Source organism: Helicoverpa armigera, chromosome 14 (assembly GCF_030705265.1).
Source record: "Helicoverpa armigera isolate CAAS_96S chromosome 14, ASM3070526v1, whole genome shotgun sequence".
NCBI lineage: Eukaryota > Metazoa > Arthropoda > Insecta > Lepidoptera > Noctuidae > Helicoverpa > Helicoverpa armigera.
Genome location: NC_087133.1, coordinates 6,062,645 through 6,079,898, shown reverse-complemented (window position 1 = coordinate 6,079,898; position 17,254 = coordinate 6,062,645). Strand labels below are relative to the sequence as shown.

Sequence of the window (17,254 nt, the reverse complement as noted above, 5' to 3'; positions counted from 1 at the left end):
CTAGACATAGGTGCATGTGTTCGTATATTAATTAAGCCTTGCTCCACATTTACAACACATTTTAAAGGCTTTTGTAGAAGTGAACTAGGTCGTGAACTCCGCGCTCGTTTGTTTTTACTCCGGAATATGCAGACTCTTAAAACCATTTTAAGGCACAGAGTTCAATAAACACTGTATCCTAAGTGCTAGCAGGAAGTCTATGAAATTATGTATATGCTAAGTACTCTCACGGGCGTCGCAAAGAAGTCATCAATCAAACGAGGATTGAATAGCTAATAGAAATGTATTTTTATTCAAACGTCAACTTCAAAGGATCAGCTGAGGAAGAAGCAACAACTCGTATTAAAGGACGAGTAAATCTCTGTTAGTGGTAGAAGCAATAAAACTGATAGGTTATTGCCATCTTCGTCTAGAATGCCGACTGCAAAATGTCCGTGTATCGAACCGGGCGCGCAGTAAAATTGCAAGGAAAAGTTGGCGACGAGCCAGCCGTGCGTATAGTCGCCGCGCTGGCGTCCGCGATTTATTGTCTGCAGAAAGGAAACTCTTATTTCTTATTCATGTGGACAACACTTCGATTGAAAGTGATATCGGGCTCGCATTTCGTTGCATGTTACTGCAAACATATGCTCAACGTTGTAGTGTTTCAATCTTCAAAGATAACATTGATAGCAGCTTGATGTACGGTGGAAAGGAAATGGGAAAATAACAGTCTTCGCTCCTGAATACAGAGTGTTTGCTTTCATTGAACGCAAGTTAGTTTAGTTTAAGTTACAATGCGAATACGAAATGTTCAAAACCTTGTTGCGACTAAATGTGTATTTTGAATCGCAATAGGTTTATAAACATTTTAATAGTACGATTTGTAAGCTTTAGTCTAAAAGTTAAAAAAAAGGTAAAAGAACATAAAACCATCTTAAAATCTCATCATTTAAGCACCTTTTTCATCTCTGTTTTAATATAAGATTAGCGAAACCCATAATCATCCTTGCACAAAATGTTCTAAAACCTAAAACGACTCCAGTTTTATATTCGAAAAGTGTACTAACTCAACTTAATGCGTCATTACTTAGACATTTTAATGGGTGTAGGGAAGGGAATGAAATTAATTTTGCTGGCGCGAGCACGCACGGGCCCGTCTCGCCCCCACGCTGGCGTGACGGGTGCCTGCCCATCTCATCAGTGAAGGGGCCTCCGATATTCTTGACAGCTGGTTGAAAATCTATCCTTCAAATTAATACTAGAATGATGAATGATATTCAGATTCCAAACTCCAGCGTGAAGTTCATTTATTTCAATTCGGAGGAAGAAGTTAGTCAGATTCAACATTTGAAATCTAGAAAAGCTTCCCGAACTATTATTATGACTCCAACAAATGCAATAGAGCCATAAAATCGTTAGATATGTACCCCGAAAACTTTTACTTCAGTGACTATATCTACATATAGATATGCATCTACATTGCAGACATGAGGGTTGGTGGGGTCGCTGCACTGAACTACCCTCTCCCCGGCGAATTCCTGGAAAATCGGCGGCAAAACTAACATTCAGCAAGACTTACCGCCTCTTCCCAGATAATCATGACTCACGTTAATAAATCAAGGCACTTGGCCTTGGTTGCTTGAATCCCATATTTACTTAAGATCATACCAGGCATAATAAGCAGGCTAAATAAGCATAGCCTTGAACTGTCGCAGTAATGGTGAAAACAAGACCTAACCGACACGCAACCTTCTTATAATAAAGAAATAAGGCGCTAAGGTGGACAAGTTTGGAAATAGAAATGATTTATGAAATTGGTTCTGCGTCTAGATCGATTATAAGCGACAATAAAGGTCATGTGTAGATAGATGTGGCTATAAATAAGAGAGGGAAAAGCAATCCAATAAAGTTCTAGCACAATATAAACGCGTCGTGTCCCCAAACCCCTCAGGCTGTTAATCCTTCAACTCGTAACTGAGTTTTCTGGTAAAACACGCACAGTGTGATTCATCGGGTGGTTTTATATCGGTTGGCTCTATTCTTCGTCGAGAAAGACCATATTTGTAATATTTTTCATATTATCCTTATTACCTTCTTTATTCGTATAATCGTCTCATTGACCTCGTCTTTGAAGCCAATCATTTCTAGAATCTTGCGTGGGTTGTTTTATATTTAGTAAGGGCATTCTTAAAAACGATTTTAGCAATATGTACATGCCTAGTTGTTATTAAGTCCGAATGTTTCAAAGATACGTCCACTTCACCCACTTCCTTTACATTACCATATCTTTAAGAATGTGTTTTTGGTAAACCAGACATAAAGGCAAGCTAGAGAATCATCAATAAAGCGTAGATATTATAACCAATTATCTCGTCTATCTGACGATAATTTCTTCGTCAGTATATTTCTCAGTAATTATCTGATTGTAAATGATACCAGGAATGTAAATCAACATTATTCTTACTAAAACGCTGTGTCTCGTGACTCGACCCATTAAGGGGTGCACTAGACATATAAAAGTATAAACGTGTAAGTGACAAGAGGCGCTTAAGTGAGGGGGCTTGAGCTGAATCAGGGTTTTTAAAGAGTTGGTAAAATCATGCGTGCAAAATGGAACTAGATTGTTTATATAAGCAGATTGTTTCCAGAACTACTGAACAAGTTTCTTAAAACCCAATTCAATATAATTTGAAAGATACCGATTCAGAAATCATACAAAACTAGATAGTTCATATGGTTTATAGGTATATCTTCTGTAAACATTTCTCTCTGAAATGATTTCTTATAAAATTGCGTTTTCATTTATATAATACTAGCTTTTGCCCACAACTTCGTTCGCGTGGAATAGTGACTACCAGCAGATTTTTGATTTGACCAATAGATGGCGCTATATGTCCGGAATAATTTTATTTTTATTTTTTTTGTAATAAAAACTATCCTATGTCCTTTCTCAAGTTTCAAACTATGTCTGTACCAAATTTCACACAAATCGGTTCAGTAGTTTCGGCGTGAAGAAAAGACAGACAGACAGACAGAAAGACAGACAGACAGACAGACAGACAGACAGACAGACAGACAGACAGACAGACAGAGTTACTTTCGCATTTATAATATTAGTTTGGATTCTGCTCCAATGTCATATTGAAATCTATTATTTTCAGCTGAAAATCTGTACACATAGACTGTTCATTTTTGTTATACCGTACTTCGGCACCTAAAATTAATTTGGTTTTTATTTTATTTACATCGAAATTTATAAAATTGTATTCCTTTTTAGGCCATTATTAATCCACACTAAGTAGAAAAAAAAAAACATTTAAAGGTAAATTAATTAACACCTCCATATAAAGATAGTTAATTATTAGTTTGACACTTTATATGCATAAAGTGAAATCCGATTTCAAACGATGATCAAAACGGAGTGATGGGTTCATTCGTAATCTTAATTTGATTGCTGTCTTGAATAATTAATAACCTGTTATTGAACTGATTGAAATTAACAAATTAATATCATTACGTAATGATGTCAAAACAAAATATAAAATTTCAATCATCTGTTATGCTGTTCGTTCGCTGCTAAATGCTGAGAAACAGCTCCAGTCTCGCTAAGATAATTGATTGAAAATTAATGATTTCTCGTATTTATTTAATCGAATCAATAAATTAAACAAACACGGCAGATGCGGTAATCGGATAATTTTTCACCTGTTTGTGAGCACACCTTGTGCACGCTTAATGCATCTCTTACGAAACCATTTTTGGTACTGGACACATTTCATGTTCGCCTTATCTTGATCCCTGACATTTCATTTGGTTGAGAATGCGTGTGATAATTTAATTACATTAATTATTTCTGGGCTCTTTATATGCATAAAAAACTTTCAAATGTATCTAATATATTTTTTATTTACTGTTACAGCCTTTTTTATCATCCCACTGCTGGGCACAGGCCTCCTCTCACACGGAGAAGGATTTTTTACTTTATTTTCGTATAATTTTATAAAAACAGATAATTCGATTTTTATTTAAGGTTTTATTGATACTTTTTGCCGAATTTAACGTCTTCAATGACATCTTTCAAGTTTATAAGTAAAGGTTGAAGCACTCTTGCGATACACGGATCAGTGAGCATAGTCCTGCCAAACAATTATATCCACTGAGCCATAAAACACTGTATTTAAACACGTGAACTTTTCGGCTGAACTTCACCTTTAAAAGTCGGTAAGGTTCATAGCTACACGGATTCAAATACAGGAGAACTGAGAATCTTACGTCATTTGCACACTCATTTGCTAAGTATGGAATGACTTGATGTTACTTATTTTGGATTCTGCAAATTAAAGATGTCTTTCCTTTGTGATTGGTGTGCCTTTTAAGGACATAAGTAATAATATGGGTAAATGGATAATGATTTGCTATAGGAAGTAATCTAGACTACTGTCTTTAAAAGGGTCTTCGAGCTTTTCCGACGTGTGTGATAGATTTGTCAGGAAGTGTAACGAGTTCATTGTTTATAGTAGTTTTATACAAGTATAGTTTTACAAGTATAGTTTTATAATGGTTATCTCAGTAATTGCATTTCCTACGATCATAGCAAGGAATAAATTTTATCAAAGTCATGAAGCAAAAGACAATTCTAACCAAACGCAACTCCTTTTAGCTATGGAACGTCTAGCTAACGTCTGCAAATGTATCTGAGAATAGAATATGTTCGCAGATAATACAAGTGCTAAACATAATAAGGAAACTAAAATTAATACTAAATTCACCAGCGCGTGACCACTAGAGGCCTAGAGCACGGGAAACTGGAAATTAAAATAAATGTGTTATGTGCTGTGCGCCATATTAGATTTACGCGTGTCATGTGGAAGTAATGATGTTTGTTTATTTTTGTAACGCAATAATTGTATAGGTATAGACAATCAGTAGTTTCCCAAATAAAAAAGGAATACGAATATTTCCGGAAGTATTGAACAGGAAAAGGATGATGGAAATTGTAACTAAATACATAATAGGTAAGTAAAGGTTCCTGACACACATCATACTGTATAGTTTGGTATTTCTATACTAAAACTTACACAACCAACTACCATCAAACAACTCATAAGGCACGTAATAAATAAATACAGTATGATGATGATGTAACTACATAGTGAGTGCTGATAGATAAAGTAAGCACTTTCCCTGGTAAAGGTACCAAATGTACATATACCATTCGTATCTCACGCGACTTACGAGCTCATTGCCATTAAGATGATATCTCGCCGCAATTGATGAGAAAATTTACGCACATACTGTATCGAGCCTACACGCATCATTAGCAAGGGTTATACGAGTTCAGACTCCAGATTCTTTTGTTAAAGCACGCCCCCTACATATACACAATACAGTAAAGATATACGAAGCGTCTGAAAACGCGGTTCATTATAAATATCTCGTAGCCATCTACGGAAACATCACCTACATTCATAATATTCAATGGAGCGGTGGTCTAGTTCTGGACAGGCGTGATGGATTCAGTCCAATACAAATGGATAAATTGTAACGCGAAGCTGAGCGTGCCGTTTTACAACAACAGAATGCTAAGCTGCCCGTCATATCGATCAAAAATCACAGGTAGAAAAACAAAGATGTCTTATAAGCCTATAGATAGAGATAAGTCTGGGGTGCCGTGATGGGGAGTCACCTGAGTCAATAGTTATTTGTGTCGCATTCGACGGCGAGGGTGGATTGAGAATCGATTGAATAAGGAAGCCCTCTCCCCTTGGAGGGTGTCAAGGGTAGCTCGCAGACTGCCTCGAGTAGGTGACTGACGTTTCATATCTTAACCATCTTAATGAAGAATGTAAGCCTTATCGTTGATCAAATACTGGTTTCTCAACTACAATGAAAAACTATACTTTTCTTTGCTAAATCTCAGGGTCGCGTGCTAAGGGCAAGGTCAATAAAATGTATTTTTAGGAATGAAAGTTAGTGTATGTTTAAAGACTATTTTCTTAACATCATAACTAGGACAAGTTCAATATTTATTATACAACCTTATGCTGTTTTATATTAATTTATACCTCGCATTATGTTATGTTAATTTCTGAATTTATAAAATGTAGGTGATAGGCCTTTTATTTTCTATTTTGTTACTTATCGTCGGTTTACATAAATGTTATGTCACTATCGCGTAGAAAAGACTTGCAAAACAATAACAAAAATATTTTTACATTGCGTGCTCCTCACTCGTTTAAAGTGATTGAAAAGCTGTTTTAAAGGAGTCAGAAATACCCCCATGTGTAATTAAAGATTACAAAAGATTTTTTTACAAACAGTTTAACGATAACAATATACCGCCATAATGAACAGAATCGTGGTAACTGGCTGTTTAAAAAGAACAATGAGGTTGTTGAACAAAGTATAAAAACCTTCGTCGTAGTATGATTATCAAATATTGTTCGTGTAATGTCCACATTTCTGGTGCTTTAGTATTCTCTGGGGTATCCATACATTATGAATGATTTCTTACTATTGTTTTACTATACAATGTCAGGGTATAATATACGCTTATATTGTTATGTTAATAAAGCAACACTGAAGTTCATCTGAATGGTTAATACTACTGTTTGACATTCTTTATTACCTAATCGATTATGGAAAGGTGTAAATCCTGGGTTTATTGTTTAGAAATCTTCGTTAAATGGTGCATGAGTCAGCCAATTACTTCATGTTAAAGACAAATAAAAGAACAATTGCCAACTCTGGCCCCTTCCACTAAAAATCGACACGAATGCAATTACGGCAATTTGGTGCGGGCGAGCCGCCAAACAATAATATGAAGTACGTATGCAAAATCAACATTTTGGTTGAGACAAAAACAATAAACTTAATGACACATTGACCCTTTACTGCAAGACAATCTGCCCTGGAACAACGAACAAATGAAACTCATTTTTCAGATAGCTGGTTCCCATTTCGATCAATATTTACATATTGATCAAGGGATATGCAAACAAAACCCATTGCATTGACTACCACATGGTGAATGGTGTTTACGAGTATTTCGTCCATCTCCCATAAGAACCGCTATGCGCCATATGGAAGATGTTTTATTGTACGTATTTGTGTTCGTGATGAAACCGCGCCCGACCTCGTCCGACAATTGCGCCAACGAGAGGACAGGACAAGTCATCGTAATTTAAATCATTAGAACGCTTCGGGACTGAATTCTGAGCTATAATACGCCGCGTGAAATGACTGAGCTAATCTTAACACATTTACTGCAGACGCCGTGTGGGATACGAAGATGTATGAAACTGTGACGTGAAGAATTTCTTTTTTGAAGCTTGAGAATATTTTGCAGCAGCCATTTAGAATAGTGTCAAGCCATTTCTGGTTGGTATGGAACGCTGAGAATTTTTTACATCACAAAGTGTCTGATATGGTATGGCGATAAAGCGTTGAAAGATTGCCTTGATGATAGTCTATCGCTTGCTGACATGCGTGTATGCAGTGATAAACGGTGCAACTTTCTACTGGTCCCATATTGTTCTTTCGATTAAAATCAGCGTATGCAAGGCGTCAGACTAAAGTATGCGTAAAAAATCGTTTTATTTGCGTCTCCTTTGTTTGTAAAGAGCCTTTAAGTGCATTACGTATTCTTAATGTTCTTTTAGTAAGCCGATGATTTACAAAATAAACACCTTCAAGAATATACAAATATATGGAAAGTGGTGTTTAAAACAAAAGGGTTAAAAGTAAAAGTGAGTATTTCAACGGACAATAGAACAAATTACTAATTCACAGACGATTCGCTAAAGGTGACACTGTGGTGTATAATAATTTTGACGAAAGTTACACAGTTTTACATAAGAACAAACCGTAAGTTTGTGAAATAGAGAAATTTGACTTTCTCAGTTAATAACAATAGCGTGTTAGAAGATTTTCATCACAATTATTAGCCATGTCTAATGTGACTACATCAACGATGAAAGACGCGAATATCATTCATTGTCTTATGTTTCACTTAGCTGCTTATACTGTGAACAAGTGATTTGGCTTCACTCAATTGTTTTACAAGCTATGCAGTCACCCACAGACACTGTGAAACATTGAGTTCAGGAAGTGGGTAGTGCTTTGATATGTTGTAACAATAACAAGCCAATACACTCATTGATAAGGCCAAACGTGCCAATTAGTGGATTAACCTTTATAATATGTACTATGTACCTGTTCATTTAAGGTATTGTAGCAATGTTCGTACATGGTAATCTAATTGGATTAATTAATGCATGTTAAAGCTACAAATATTTACCATTCGGGCGAAAATCTGAGTGTGTCTTGATCCGCATTTTCTTTTCTCAATGTATCCTTTATGTAGTGTTCGAATAAGGTACACTATCGTAATTCAGGCACCTTCATCACTATACACTTCGACACATCGAGGGTAAAAACACCTCATATTTCGCGTCTACGATCGATTTTATATTATAAGGTCAGAAAGGATACAAGTTACTTAGAAAATTATGTTAACAACCACTTTTCACATTGTTTTTGCACGTGACAAACACAAGTAAAGACACTGCAATTAAAAAAATAACATTATTACAATACTATTGTTATTACTAAAGTTGTGCCGCGTATCGCTTGATTTGACAGCTGCGAGCGCGCTATCCCGAATTCCCGGTCGGAATATTGGATGAATCGCGTGAATGAGCGCGGGGCGCGGGAACGAGACAGCGAGTGCTGTGAACATAGCCGCACGAGACAGGGACCGCGTCGGGAACGAGACGGGATACAAATAGAACGGGATTAATTGGACTATACTACGACCGACGCGTTTTAACACTTGAAAACATTACAGCGCCGTATGTCTACAGGAAAAAAATGTAGAAATTCAGGCATGCGTAATCGAATCACAAATATTCAATTTTCCTACGAATGCAATGAGTTATTGAAACAATCGCTGATTACGCTACGCGGGATTTCGATAAAACATATTTAATCGAATTATAATGGTGTCGTATTAGTTAGATCAAGCAGTACGATGCACAAGTTAATGTAATAAACATAATATTGTATAGAAGAACAAAAATAAAACTGACGTTGTTAATCGGATCACGACTACAGCACCGCCGTGTAAAGCGTCAAACGCGCAGGCGCAGCGCCCGTAACTGACGTACGCATGCGCGCCAACTTCATGCCATTGATACGTCACACGTTCACGACCAGCCTCTCAAAAGGTAGTAGGGTGCATAACTAATCGAAATAATGGTCAATCTAACTTTATAATTGTGTACTTGTATAAATAATTTTAAGCAGATGTTCTGAAGTTAGCTTATCGCAACAATAGACAACAGTATTGTGAGTTAAAAGCAGTGTCTAATTGATCTGGTGTTCCAATAATGTCTGCAATGTAAGACAATGTATTATACCTAATTTTATTTGATTTCTTTTATGATAATTTGCCCTCCCCATAACAATGATCCAAACCAAAATATTTATAGTTCTTAACAATAGCGCTATAAAATTAGTAACGTTGCCATCACAATACTTTTTTAAAAGTAAGATACAATACTACCTTTTCAGATTCTGGCTATGGTAAATTCTCTAAAAGGAAAGTTCCTAAAGGTAGGTACTATAATCTATGTTCTTGTTCACGCTACAAGTAACCTTATATTACTGAAGAGTAAAAAGAACGATTTCTAAAATCAACACAGCTATCTACAAGCCTTGAAATGTCTACAAACAAAACATCAAACAAAGTACATAGTGTAGGCTTTATTTGCAAATCTGTAGGCCGAGTAGCACCGGATAGCTAAAAATGTAACGGTATGTTTGCCAAATCAGTCATAACACAAAGCTAAGTGAACGACCTCACAAATCGAGACATTTATGTGGACTGCGGGTTCCTCATTCCCATACTCCGTCTATGACCATACGTTATACAGTTAATTGTAAGTAAAGTCGCCACTGACGTTACACTAGTTTATTTCGTACCTACTCTAGATAGTTTTAGAAGATAAAAGCCAAAACTTGGTTACACCGGAATTCTGCTATGCTCAGGTAATTCCTTTAATTAAGAAACATTGCCAGTCTTGGGAATAACAGCTGATGTTTAAGCTTTAATTATATTATTGAAATCATTAACTAATTCAGGGAACTGAAAAATGAAATTTTGTTTGTTTTGTGGAATTCCAGCGTGAAAATTGCTAGTGACGTCAAAGAGTAAATTTTCACAACGACCCTGACAGTTTAGTGGCACCACTAACCGGCAAATATTTCGCCTACACTTAGCTCATTCGTTCAAGTATTCGTCATACATCCTTATTGTGCACTGACAAAGACATGAAAGCCGGACACAGCAAATGTATTGCGAAACAGATTTGCACGTAGTCAAAAGAATAATAAAATCTTTCATTATACTGTCATTCAACTTCCGTCGTAGACTTTAAGCGCCTTAGTTAAGAGTTCAACATACCTACAATATTTATAAACGCGTCTAGAACAATAATTTCTAAAATCTATGTGGATGATTATTTAAAGCAACTAGCGCCACCTATCATCAGCGGCGATGCCAACTGTTGCATTAAAGCGGTTGGCTTCGATCGATACAATTGTTATCTGACTCCAACCATGCACTACCATTTAGTTGCCTTACGATCGTACAGATGTCGTTGAGAAGAAATTCTTTTTGTTTTGAAACTTGACACTCGTACCACTTGGCATCCCACGTGTGGTTACATCATTTATAAACTGATGACCTTGGCTACTTAGAAACATAAATAATTCTAATGTCCAGGGTAACGAGGGCGTTTAGAATAAACAACAAGTACATAATAAGAATACTACAATGTCAATAACGTGTTATTGAAACCTAATACTAAATTATTACTTTCCATCCGGAATCGATAAGTCAATGACTGAAATTAGATAAGTTTCATGAGGAATTGTCGTAGAACAGAAAACTTTACCTTTCCGTTTCCTCTTTTTTCGTGACCTTTTTCTGCGCTTCCGAGTATTTCCATTCCGAGGTTCAAACTGTTCTAATTCACAATTACTGAAAGCACTTTTTGCCACTTCAATTATTTTGCCAACCAAGCACAACACCAAGGCGATCATTTTACACAGTCACTAAAAACTTCCGACTAGTTTATCTTTATCTATTACTAACTCTCCTAAATGTTATCTGAGAGGCACTGTTTTTTTCTTTCTCTTATTAATCTTCAGTTCATGCACCAGTTGGTTATTACTTTGCCGTTCGTTGTTTTTGTTTTTGAGAACCAGTTTTGATTTGGTTTTATGTACGCGATTTGTTGAATAACACATAACCTCTGTTATTAGCGTCCCCGACACTGCACTAATGTTGATAGTTCTTGAACGCTGTCCAGGTTTATCTCGTGTAGGAGAAAAAAATGCTTTATCGAGAGGTTATCACTGCTCTCCAATGACAAGACACAAACATGAATGTTGCATCTCGCGACACTCCGGGAGCCTTGGCGTGATTTCTATATAAGGCTAAAAATAAACGCCACACACGTTCAATCATTTTTAATCCGTTGTCGCCGAGTGCACTTCACATTATTGTTGCTAGATAGCCACAACAAACCTATGCTATTTTAAAATCCTATGGATTTTCTACAATTGTGAGAATAGTGCAATAGATAGACAATGCTGTTCTTTCGAAGGATTATTGTAAAATGATTCGATGCACCAGGGTGCCACAGGCATAGCGGTAATCACTGCACGCCATGCTACGTGCTTTCTATTCAGATGTGCTTTGCGTATTCAATTACAAAACATTGATACAACGGTACCAGACAGTAATTAAAAGAAGTATCAAACGATAACATCATGCTGCGCAGACAATCATGCAAAAATGTTCTGTAACTACTTTAAAGTATTTTTAAACGGCTTTAGCTGGCTCAGTGCTTTTGTGAAAGGGTTTTTCATTTTAAATCTGTTTGTTCAAAAGTTTTATGTCGACCGCAAAACCGTCCTCTTTAATGTTTAACTTTTGCCAGCTGGGCTGTAGCAAAGTCTACACGAATAAAGGGTAATCCTAGATTAGTTTCATGAAATTGACATTAGGAATGACTAATGATCATAAAATCCAGTGGATTTTAGGCTTCTGAAAAATAGTGCCTACCAATTTTTTGTGACAAAGATTTGTATGGACGAATAAATGATATTTTTCATTTATGCTATTCCATTTCTTACCTTTAATATTGGCAGTATTTGTTACATATTTCTTTGTCTGTTATCTTAAGAACAGCTCTCAAGATGTATTAAGCTTCAGTTCTTAATTACTTGGTCCTTCAAACTTCACACTTATCTGTATAGATTTATGGTAGTAATTAACTATGTTCAGCTAGGCGTTACGTCATTACAGTAATGTGTAAGTCACTCAAGCAAATCCATTACTTGGTAGAGCAAGCAAATTAGTATTTTGTGGACGAAATATTTGTCCCGTGGCGGACAATTTCATCCCACCAAAAACATTAAATGTAAAAAAAGCCAATCCTCTACGCAATTCCTCCACCGTAAAAAGTTTTGAGATCGCATAGAAGCCAAGTCCTGTTCAACTTTATTTGTAATAATAAATCAATATTTTGTGACTATATCAATAGTTTCGTTCACTTTACAATAATATTGACTTGGCCATGAGCACAATAAACTACAAATATAATACAGCATATCTTGGAGAGGTGAAAGTCAATCATGAAGTTTAATATCACAGAATTAAATACTTTTAGTTTTTTCAATTGTTACTAAATGACTGACAGTCAGTATCATCCAAAATCATGAACTGCACATTTACTATGGCGCATGTTTGGTCCATGGTGATCTCAAATTCCAATCAGTCCAATCGTAAAATCATGTCCATATAGAATGTATCAATTCAATGGTATTTACACATTATTTCAGGGAGCGACTATTAACTTGTGCTCATGGCCAAGACAATATTATTGTAATGTGAACAAAACTATTGATATAGTCACAAAATATTGATTTATTATTACAAATAAAGTTGAACAGGACTTGGCTTCTATGCGATCTCAAAACTTTTTACGGTGGAGGAATTGCGTAGAGGATTGGCTTTTTACATTTAATGTTTTGGTGGGATCTAATTTATTTTTGTAGGTCTCTTTCTTCTCTAAGTATATAACAAATTAAATTAACTTACATGCAACTAACTATATATATAATAAACTAAATATGTAGACCTAAACTAGCACAACATTTTTTAAATAAATTAAACAATTTCGAAATTGCCGAATTTTTTAATCGAATATCTTTTAGAATAAAAGAGATTTATTTCAGAGGTAGATGGCGCTATCACATGAAATTGTTTTTTTTTTTAACTAAAAACCGTAGCGCGATTTAGACCAGGACAACGCCATCTATCGAGCGAGCATGCAGTATTTATCGCACTGCATTAATATGAAAGATTTTATCATTATTCATTTTATTTTAACCTAGCTTTTTTATTCATATGTATGTATATTTAATACATAATAACAATATACCACACTACGTAACAATAAAACAAATACATAGTAACATTTTGTACATAAATAAATAACAAAGTTATCAATGCAGTCAAAATTCATACACAATGTTCTTGAAAAACCGCAAATATAAATTTGTTTCCAATTTTTTTATTAAGTTTTAAGGTTTTTATAATTTTCCCTTTATATGTAGCTAATAACCTATCTTGGTGCCAAATTTGAAGGTTCTAAGTTTGCTAGAAGTACCTTAGACTTTTGATGATCGGTCAGTGAGTGAGTCAGTGACAAAATGGTGTAACTTTGATCGCTCATAACTCGTAAACTATTTATTCAAATTTCTTATAATTTTGGGACTGAGCTTGTTCTAATACTTACTCTTGGTCATCGAAAACCTAAACTCCTAGCTTTGTTCACATGGAAGATACAGGGGGCTGAAATAGCCGCGAAACGCTTCGAGAAAAGATAGTACGGCCGTGCCCGCTTTGCTCGAGTCTTGGCTGGGGCACTGCCGTGCCCTCAGATTAGTTGGACCTTAATTTGGGATAACTTGATTAAAATTCATTTCACGGTTATTTTGGCCGCAAATCATTTCCCTCTAAATCCCGGAGTGCTTAATTGCATCAATTCAACATGGCTTCAGCTTACTAAAATTGCGGACTGAATTTTATTCCGTCGAGGTTTTCAATGAAATGAGAGTGAAAAGTTCAGTTTTCATTTTAATTAAATATTTTGTACGTAACATTAATTTTCCATTTTTTATTAGAATACATCGTGATTTTAAAATGTTCTGCTGACATGCTATAACGACACCGTATCTAATTCGTAAAAAAAAAGCGTAAATCAAGTATGGGTAGCTAAATTATTGGTATTCAGAACATAAAACGGCGCATAGGTAATCAACAAGTCATTTCCAGTAAACGAAGTTGTTTCAGAAAATAGAAAATGAACGTAAAACATGTAATTCTGTTCACGTTTAATGGCGACGCGGAAATACAAAGTGCTGGCTCGTGACGTCCGCACTAGATGTGCCTCTGTCATTTTAAAGCAGATTTTGTTTTAGATTAAAATCAGTAATGACCATAATTTTACTCTATGGACTTTCTGAATCTCCTGTACTTTCTGATTCATCAGAATCCAAGATTTTTTACGAAAAATCTTTCAGTTTGACGGATTCGTTGATTGAATCTTATTAATATAATATTTACTGATCATGTTTTTAGATATTGTGTTTCTAGTTGAAATCTATCTACGTTGTTAATCTATAAACGTTGATTACCTACCAGTTTTGTTTTAAGAGTCACCAAATGTATCCTACAGTCCTTATATGTATCAAGTGCAATAAAATCAAGGTTATTTTAAACGTTTTATTTGATCAAAATGAGTAGGTGGTGTCTAGGTATACACTAGTTTTAGATGTATAAAACCTTAGTTTGTCTCAACGTCCTCACGACCCTTAATCATGATGACTCATTTCAGTCCAAGTTGAATCTTATTGAAGCATCAAGCCGTAAGTACTAAGACTTTTTAGTATAACATATAAAAACCTCTGTGGTTCTTATAGCTACTTATGGCTCTATTTGCATATTCACCTTCTGAATAAATTACATCCCTATTAGCACTATTAGTATAATGTTCAGAGATTGTGTGCTCTAGTATTGTATTTATAAACGTGTGACAAATGAGACTTACCCAGCATCCTATTAACGTCTGCCCTTTCAGTCATGGTCGTCGTCAACGTCTTTCATGGCTCCAAATCTGTAAGTAGAAATTATATTTTTCTGAAAATGTATTTAATTCCTACATAATGTATCATGTTTTTTAAAACTATGAAATTCATACAAGGGACTTGATTTGTCGGACAGTATACTATTTTAAAAGAACTGGATCAAAGTTTTGGTTAGAGGCACATAAATGCGTTGAAATTCCACTCCAATCTTTACCTTAGTATCGAACTGCGTTCACCCCTTATAGCACAAATGTAAGCACAACAGTTAACTACCACAGACACCAAACAAAACAATATAAACTCACTATTTAACTATTGACTACATCAACTTCATTTATACTATGTAATAATAACCACATTTTTCACTTTAAACTTAATATTTTCGGGAAAACAGAAGGAAATGTTGTAAAGATTTTTCAGATTGCGATAGAGCCATGTCGCCGAGGGTTGAAAGGCGAACCTCACGGAAATGCACGAACCTCCACGATGGTACCCGAATGCAAATATTGTACAGGGAAGAATTTTAGCGGCACTGACCCCTTTAAAAGTGGTCTTTTATAATAACACACACCGCATTTTTCTAAGACATTTTAAGATGAACCCAAACAAAATCTTAAAGATTTATTTGTTTATTGTGTTGCAAAAAACATGAGAGATTCAGATATAAAAAAAAATGATTTTGCACGGGAAAGCTTAGTTCGTGCCTGCCCGGAGCGGCAACTACCGCCCTGCAGAGAGGTCGTCGCCGCTTCGCCATATTTTTCACGCATGCGCCATTGCACCCCTAGGGGTAATCACTAAATACGGTATTACGTATTAAAAGTGTTGCCAGTATGAAAAATTATATTTTGGAAATATCAGGAGATATATAAATCTTTGTAGAAAACTGTAATTTCTTCAGGTTTCCAACTAAGAAATGAAATACAAATACTAAATTCAATTCATTAATTTTACTGGTATGCCAGAAGCTGATGACGTATGCTCATGGCGCATTGACAGAAGTACTTGCAAGCAAGTAGATCAATAAAATGACGTCACACCATTGAGAAGGTGGCTATAATATGGCAGTGCGCTCCGCTATGGAAATAGGCTTGTAATGGTTAAAAATAAGTATGTCTCCTCGTTCCGTTTCCTTTTTCGTTTGACTTTAATACTTTAACACCCCGAAAGGGGATCGCAATGAAATCATGCAGTAGGTCTGTGTACTAACTAAAAAAGATAAATTTACATTATTTAAACGCCATCAAGCCTTTCATATTTAGCACTACCTAAGTATTACCAAAACTATAAGAACAAAACGTTTTAGTGTAGGCGTCGAACAATGCTCGTCTCGACTTAAGACGACTAATGGATGCGCGTTTCAATCGTTGAGCATCGAAGGCTCCTCCAAGGTCAGCCAGCCTCCACATAAGGACTTCATACGCATTCAATCAAGTACAATCAACGGCCGAGGGATTCAGATTCCAAACAATTGGCTCGGGAGGACTGAACCTTGTAGCAGACATATATGATACAAAAAGAAAAAAACCTCAACTTGTGACAACATTTTTTATCTGCTCAGTAATCAAATGTTGACTGATCGCAATGATTCAGCTGTGTATAAAATAATTATAAGAAAATCTGTTACTAATATGGACGACTCAGGATCAACTGCTTTCAATTTTCTTTTAACGTGCAAAATTATCCTTATTAGTAACGTTTTACGATTTCCTTGTAGTTGAGTAACTTATTGTTCATCAAAAAAAACTTTCGACTTTATAGGTCAAACGATTTCAAGTCACGTAACATCACAAGTTGATTGATAGCGGCGTGACTCCCTCTTTATAATTCCGCCCTATTCATGTCCCAGAAACTGTCCTTAATCTGGTTACTTCTTGTGTCAATCAACTAGCCACTATTGAATAGGGTAACCAGAATTCTAGAAGACAATTTGAGAGATTAGCCACATATAAAATATGCAAAAGTAGCCTTTATTTCTGGGATTAACTTTTGAAGGAGTCATGCTAAAGTACAGTAGTGGATCTCCGTAGTAAAATAGATAATACAAGTT

At 35.6% G+C, this 17,254-nt stretch overlaps 1 protein-coding gene across 11 annotated transcripts in view; it reads right to left on the bottom strand.

The window, feature by feature from the left end:
- The window catches only part of LOC110379604 (uncharacterized), a 73,069-nt gene that overhangs the window by 54,379 nt on the left and 1,436 nt on the right, over window positions 1–17,254 (bottom strand). For 3 of the 11 annotated variants that reach the window (XM_064037810.1, XM_064037809.1, XM_064037802.1), the window contains exon 1: window positions 10,941–11,470. In XM_064037810.1, the coding sequence (XP_063893880.1) occupies window positions 10,941–11,088 (148 nt within the window). In that variant the 5' untranslated portion in view covers window positions 11,089–11,470. Of the gene's footprint in view, window positions 1–8,281; window positions 8,816–9,071; window positions 9,210–10,940; window positions 11,472–15,167; window positions 15,234–15,418; window positions 15,869–17,254 lie in introns of those variants that run through there. The other 8 variants (XM_064037800.1, XM_064037801.1, XM_064037806.1 and 5 more) reach the window with 7 other exon arrangements.